The sequence below is a fragment of the Miscanthus floridulus genome, chromosome 7 (genome assembly GCF_019320115.1).
Source record: "Miscanthus floridulus cultivar M001 chromosome 7, ASM1932011v1, whole genome shotgun sequence".
Lineage (NCBI taxonomy): Eukaryota > Viridiplantae > Streptophyta > Magnoliopsida > Poales > Poaceae > Miscanthus > Miscanthus floridulus.
Genome location: NC_089586.1, coordinates 56,377,367 through 56,384,469, shown reverse-complemented (window position 1 = coordinate 56,384,469; position 7,103 = coordinate 56,377,367). Strand labels below are relative to the sequence as shown.

The 7,103-nt window shown below is 39.8% G+C and overlaps 1 protein-coding gene across 3 annotated transcripts; it reads right to left on the bottom strand.

Annotated features, from left to right (window-relative positions):
* Positions 1 to 286: 286 nt before the first annotated feature.
* Positions 287 to 6,695, bottom strand: LOC136463274 (uncharacterized protein At4g37920-like). Of its 3 annotated transcripts, XR_010760963.1 has the most exons (9): positions 6,334 to 6,695; positions 3,124 to 3,527; positions 2,851 to 3,022; positions 2,042 to 2,286; positions 1,726 to 1,913; positions 1,439 to 1,643; positions 955 to 1,015; positions 738 to 862; positions 288 to 614 (listed from the first exon to the last, which is right to left on the bottom strand). XR_010760963.1 is itself a non-coding variant. In XM_066462287.1 (6 exons), exons 1-6 carry the CDS (start codon positions 6,494 to 6,496, stop codon positions 1,484 to 1,486), a joined length of 1,332 nt encoding a protein of 443 aa, XP_066318384.1. In that variant the 5' UTR covers positions 6,497 to 6,695; the 3' UTR covers positions 1,084 to 1,483. The 3 variants fall into 3 exon arrangements, 1 of the variants encoding a protein (XP_066318384.1); XR_010760962.1 differs by having other exon boundaries at positions 287 to 862; XM_066462287.1 differs by lacking the exons at positions 288 to 614; positions 738 to 862; positions 955 to 1,015 and having other exon boundaries at positions 1,084 to 1,643.
* Between the last annotated feature and the right edge of the window lie 408 nt (positions 6,696 to 7,103).

Here is a 7,103-nt window from a genome sequence, read left to right as displayed (position 1 = left end):
AAGTAAAATTCTGAACCGTCTGCTATCAATAGATGATGCATACGATGGGGCAATATGTGTGTATAACTTTACCGTTGCCCTTTTTTTGACTTTGCAATAGCTTACATTACGTGCTCTTGGCCTGAGTCAAAACGTGGATTGAGCAGGAGCAGCCCTTGTTTAGAAGATATAGGACCAGGTTCAAGAGTTTGGGCGGCAAAGTTTCGACCCTGTTAGGAACATGGAAACTTCATAGAAAATTAGAAATGAAGACTACGGAATTTTTTTTGTACATTCCAAATAGGTCCTTCACCTGCAGGGTTGCATCTATACTGGTGGTGAAACTCATTTTTGAATCATTATATCCTATATATAACCTCATTCTTCTATACAAAAGTGGTTATAGATGTACTGGATCAAAGGACGAAGGACTCAACTGTAACCAAACAAAATTAAAATTCTCTGCGGCTAATCTGGATTTGCCAGTGGAATCAGCACATTCTCTGGTTAAATCCTCCAGAAGTTCACAGCAAGTCGAAGTTTTCATGTTGCATGCATTTAGTTTCTTTGGAATGACTTTTACATGAATAAACGGTTGTTTATCTCAGGAAGTAAACACGCAAATCTTGTCTTAACTGTCAACCACAATAAACAGAGAATAACACAAAACATCAAACAAGACTCAAACTGAAATTATTATTGGAGGTTGAAAAATAAGCTATAAACAATGTAAATTAGATTTCTGAAGGATCTCTTACTCATTGTTCAGTGAATATAATATGGCAATATAGATTTAGGATATGTAAATGCACACAGCACCAGGCACCAGACCAGTGTTTGTGGCTTCTACTCCATTGGAGTGTGGAAAATCTTTGTTCTGCAGCTGCAAGCAGAGAGAACAATATTTTTATAAGAATGCAGCAGAATCTGACAATACAGAACATATCAATTGAGATGTTAGTTAGATGGACCCACTTCTCAATCTTGTTGACTATACCAAATGTCCACATGGGTAACATAGCTGTAAGCTGTGTGGCTGTAAACATCAGCAAAAACCAGGTATTATGACATTATTCAGCTCAAATATGTCCAGAAACATTTGGCTTCCTGAAACAAGTCTTAAATGGTTTGAGTCAGCATCAGCCGTACAATTGTTGAGATCACTAGCTCATCACAAGAATATTTGGGCACATACATATGACTCCTAGTTCTATACTAGTACAGTTACAACATTGTTAGCAGTTATGACAGCTACTAGTACTCCCCTAATATCTAACTGATACCACATGCTACAATCACCTTTTCACTGTAACGAGTTACAACAACTTGCATTCCCTTTAATCTATGAACCACTGATTGTTTCGGCAGTGGTGAAGAGTTCAACTGGAATGATGGCAGTAGTTTTGCAGGGAGCAGTCTGTAAAAGACCATCATCCTAAGGTTATGGCACAAGACTTACACAATCAGTAGAAATGTTAAACCCCAATTTTATGATGACCAAAACTTAAAGGTATTTGTCCTTGATTATCTTCACTATCTCTTCGACTCTCTTAATGATTTTAGGATTCATCATGTCTCTTGCTTGCCCAAGGAGAGTGCCTTCTCTGCTGTTATAATATGCATCAACTATAGCTCTTGCCCAAGTGTGCAATGCCTCTGGACTCCTACAATCCGCCAGGTAACAAGCAACATTAAAACAAAAGAAAGCATAGACAAAATCATCGCCAGAGCACCAGTAATACTTACGTGTATAATGTATCGACATTGTCCCCTTGAAGTTCAGGACCAGGAGTAAAAGCATCATTAAGTGCACTTAACAGTTCTTCTGGATCCTCTATCATTATAAGATGTTTCAGTATTTTGATATCCTTTGGCATTTGTCTCTGGAGATTGGCCACCGCAGTCATATATAGGTGAAACATTATATCCTTTGCCTGTGACATGCATTGCAGATCAGGAAACACCCAAAGAAGAATTTGGAGCACTAGAGCACAACTACAAGATGCTAAAAAGTATAGAAACTGAAGCACATATGTGCTTGCTGAATGCTATAATCATTTACCTCAGATTTCGTGATGTCAGTGCCCTTTGCAGCTGACCAAGCTTTCGAAAGCATCAACACTAATGCAGAATCCAGTTCTTTCTTCTCAGCCAAGTCATCAATCTTTCTGCAAGCAGCATCCACCGAATGTGAATTAAGTATATCTTTTAACTTCAATTCTGCAGCATTCAAAGCTTCAAGACTCCCTGTTGTATCATCATGAGCTTGTAGGGCATCTACACAATCATTTCCAAGCTTTGCCAACTCTACAAGGATAAAAAGGTACATGCTACAAAATATAAATCGGTAGAATCCAATTGGCCAAACAACACAAATGACAAATGAAAATCTTTATCTTCAGATCAGTGATCAGCACTAATGCTGTCTACATGCCTATAAACAACTAATGACATTCAAAACTCCACAACAATTCTTGTTGCACAAAAGTAAAATTTCGCAGAAATTACTCAATAATTGAGAGAAAAGAGTTGGCCTTCATTATGACAGTGCAGGTTAATCAAAATACATTCTAAAAATGAAACTGTTTAGGGTCTTAAGAGTTGTACAATGGATATAGCTCTATTTTATTTATAGTATCGGAGTGCATAAACTCACAAGAACTAACATATAGTTAACTGTCATTGTTATGTCTATAATATTGCAGATAAGCAAACCAGTACATCTGTACATTTGATATGTTTCTCTATTATAATTAATACGTTATACTTTTTTTTTTGTGTGTGTGGTGGGTGGTGGGTGGGGTGGGGGGGGGGGGGGGGGGGGGGGGTAGGTAGTTACAGACATCATAGGCCAGTACTCAAATGGCTCACCAGTTTGTTTTTCAGGTTCATCATGATAAGACTCTGCAACATAGTAAAGGTGGTTGAAGAATTCCACTGTGAAATCTTTACGCCGCTTAGCAACAATAGCACCAAGTTTATCAGATGGTGTGGATTTTATTACTTCAAGAAGTTCATTATGCCTCTGTACATCCTCATCAATCTGAAAAAGGAGGGGGCAAACTATATTAATATCTGTTATGAGGAATCCTAAATCAAATAATAAGGTAAACCATGCCTGCAGTGAACCAGTAAATGTATGACCTCTTTAAGTTTTCTACCAAGCCTGAGAAGATTGTGCTTCATTTCAGGGTTCAGCTCTGTATTTGCTTTTTCCTGGCAGCGTTTAAAGAAATGAGGCCTTATGTTGTCCCATTCCCTGCTAAAAGCTAGTAATTTTCTCCAATCCGTTGGTGTAGGTTTATCCACCAGAAATACACCAATTAACTTATCGCATATTTTAATCATTTTGTTATTATCTCTGGTGTTTTCGTTCATCTTAACAGCCCTTTCTGATTGATTATCTTCATGAGATGAAGTATCCATAGCACTATTCAGATATCCACTGCTTGATGGCGAGCTTTCTACATAATCATCAGAAACCGCTGCCACATCACCAAAGGCTGAGATAGAACAGCACGACTTGGGAAGACCAAGAAACAGACAACCTAAGATCAAGAAAAAGAAAGTATGCTGTTACACAGAGAATAAACCTTTGAAAAATAGATAAAGCACAAGATATAAGGAACCTCATGAGCTCAATCTACTAGATACACCGAAATACATATCGCTGCAATGTCAAGAGACTCGTGTATGCCTAGTAGACACGCATCTGTCTAGATTAGTATCAAATGCTGTTGCTACACATATTAAAGAAGGTGATAGAGGCCAAAAGCAAAGAGGAATGCCTGAAGCATATGAAAAGAACAAGCGTTCAAAAATGCTACTACAGAGACAGAAAGATAGTCAATACATATAGTATATAAAATCTACACAGAATACATCAAACACAGTCAAGAGATCATTGTATCACCTTACCTATTTTCAAGGAAAAAAATCTACACCGAAGACACTAAAGATAGAATAAAACTAAGAAGACAAGTGAATTTTTTCAATTGACATTCTTTACTACCTAGAATGTTGATGCCTTGATACAAATATTTCCTTTTGTGTTTTGTCACTAAAACTTACAATAAATTTTTCATACAAATTGCAAAAGAAAAACAAATTCTAATTTTCAGTTTATCTGAAGGAAAATGCACAAAGAACCTTAAAATAATAAAAGACAAATGAATGAGGTCACAGGATGACAGGAAAATACAATTCATCAAAAGAGCCTTCATTTAATGCAAGCTTCAAAAGAACCTTTTGTATAGAGCAAGTTCTACAAGGAACTAAGAAGAGCTGAACTTAGACTACATATAAAACTTATCATGCATTACTGGACTACAGACATGCTCGGTAGCACCTTTAGACTAATTAGTTGTAGTGTGTGCCAGGATTCAAGATGACAATGGCAATCACTGCTAGGAACAGCATTTTCTGTTAGTGCAAGGCGTACTCTTCGTTCTATTGAATATATGCTATGTTGTGTCCTTTTCTGTCTTGCTTCTTACCATAATCACTTGTAATTAAAATTTTAAAGAAACTTTCGGAGAGAGCTGATTTCAAAACAAAATCTGATGGATTAACACCATAACAGAATTTGGAGATCATGGGCACTGGGCAAATGTCAATTTTATATGTGGCTGGTGACTCAAAACAAATGTTGGACAGCTGATAGAATTGAAAAGAGAGGTTTGCCACACCCAGCCCATTGGCCCCTCTGTGACCAGGAGCCTGAAATGATCAACCATTTGCTTGTTGGTTGTGTATTTGCCCAAGGATTCTGGTTCTTGTTGCTCCGAAGGGTTGGGTTGCAGAGCCTTTCACCGCAGCCTACAGTCCCATCCTTTGATGATTGGTGGTCTGATGCAAGTTCCAAGGTTGATGGGGAGGTTAGACAGGGACTCAATTCAATGATCATCTTGGGAGCTTGGTCTATTTGGAACCTCCGTAACCGGTGTTTTTTTTTATGAGTATCACCGAGTTTATCCTCGATCACGCGGTCCAGGTTAGAGATGAGTTGAAATTTTGGGGTTTAATGGGGCAAGTGGTATTTCCTACCTCACTGCCCTAGCACCTGAGGAAGTCTAGGTCAGATTTTGGGGTTGATATTGGTCGGTTTCCTTTTTCTTTTGGCCCGCGGGTGAGGGGGGGATCCTTGGATCCCTAGTGTGGGTTGGTCTTGAACATGGCTCGTGTTGAGTGTTGTTTGTAAGGATTATCTACCCATTTTATTCTTCTTCTTAATACAATGATACGCAGCTCCCCTACATGTTTGAGAAAAAAAAAACACCATACCAGCCTTGGCCTCTGGGGAAAAAAAGGAAAACAGAACAAGCACAATGTTTGCCCCTGGTGTGTGGAAATCCACATATTCGTTTCCTCACATGCCATGAATCTCATGATTATGTTCAACCACTCTTTTTTTTCATTATACAAGGACATGACATCAGAAGAAATCAACAACAATTGACAACACATATCTTAATATGAACATTGTCAGAGATATAAACAAAAGATTATGTCAAAAACCACATATATTATCTTCCTCTTTTAGCATTACCTATTGTTTATGTATTTTTTATTTGCACAACCAAAATACATTAAAAATAATATGAATCTAGTTCTTGGGCTGACAATAGCATCGGTTGCGAATACATAACAACCAACACTAGCTATTGTAATGGTTACAGTTTTGATCAACATCATGATAATTTTGCGTGAATACAACGGCCCCTGTTCTGGACTTTATTCAGCTCGCACATATAGGGCCCAAGTAGCCAAGTAGGTTACAGGAGCCACTAAGTTGGCTAGTAGATTAGGAAAGAGAAAGAATTGGAAAAGTCAATTCCAATTTGAGTTTAGAAACTGAGTGTCCCAACTCCCAAGTTATAGCCCTATGAGGGTTTGGCCATCTTTACTAAAAAGGACAGCCAGCAATGTGATAGAAAAAATCAAGCACGAAAAGGAATCAATCCACTCTTTTCAAAAATTCAACCTGCATGCAGGAGGTGCCCACAGCAGGCAGTTCAACATCTAAACAATCACAATCTTTGCAAACCTGATTTGGGTGGTTTCTCGATCTGCACTCTGAGAATTCATCTTCAGACAAATGGCAGACTAAGAATATCTATTGGATTTATCATCAGCGTTGCAGAATGTAATTTTTCGATCCGCACACTAACAATTCAAATGCAATTTGTCAACCTAAGCCAGGACAAATCTATAAAGGCAGAATTGTAATTTTGATCTAGCCTAGCCTGCCGCAACCAATACACAAGAATTTTCCTTATTTCCTATCCGTTATGTCAACTCAATCAACTACTCAAGCAATAGAGAACCAGGAGAGGGTCGAAGTAGCGTCGTTACCAGTGGGCGCCGAAATGACGGCGCCACGGGGGCGGAGGCGGCGGCTGAAGGCGAGGATGCTGGCACGGGCGCCAGGGGAGCTGAGGAGCGGGAGGCCCAGCCCGGCGGGGGAGGGCGACGGTGCCTGGCATGGGGAAGCGGAGGAAGTGGTGGGCATCGCCATGGCGAATTCGAGGATGAGGCAAGCGTTTGCGCTTCGAATCTTTACTAGGGTTTAGGGAAAGTGTGGCTGCGAACTGCGTGCTGACCGCAGGCACGGCGTGCGCGTGGCGCTTGCTCGTCCGGCAGCCACGGAGGCGGATTTTGGCATGGGAGCGGTCGACGGCTCGACGACGTGCGCGTGCCGCCTCCTGAGTCCTGACTAGGCGGAGATAGCCTTGCTTAGTCCAAAAAGTTTTCCACACAGTAGCCATCACATCGATGTGCATAAAACATTAAATATAGACAAAAAAAAAAAACTAATTACACAGTTTGGTTGGAAATCGCGAGACGAACGTCCATGATTGAATACTAATTATCAAATAAAAACGAAAGTGCTACGGTAGCCAAATTCCCAAATTTCACCCAACTAAACACAGCCATAGGGTTTTGCCAGGGTGGGGTTGGGCCAGACATTGTGGAGATCCATAAGGGCCTGTTCGGTTCTCGGGAACGACGTCCCGAAACTGTTTCGGTCACAAATTTTTATTTAATTTGTATGTAGCAGATTTTAGCAGGAATTATTCCGGGCACGAATAACTTCTAACGAACGAGTTGTAAGCCGAATCCCA

Bases quoted from the DNA above. Each gene is read 5' to 3' on its own strand.
- LOC136463274 (XM_066462287.1), bottom strand. From the start codon at position 6,496: ATGGCGATGCCCACCACTTCCTCCGCTTCCCCATGCCAGGCACCGTCG. The intron at 3,023-3,123 runs GTCATACATTTA...CTCCTTTTTCAG, and splicing joins TTGGTAGAAAACTTAAAGAG to ATTGATGAGGATGTACAGAG. The intron at 1,644-1,725 runs GTAAGTATTACT...GGCGGATTGTAG, and splicing joins AATGTCGATACATTATACAC to GAGTCCAGAGGCATTGCACA.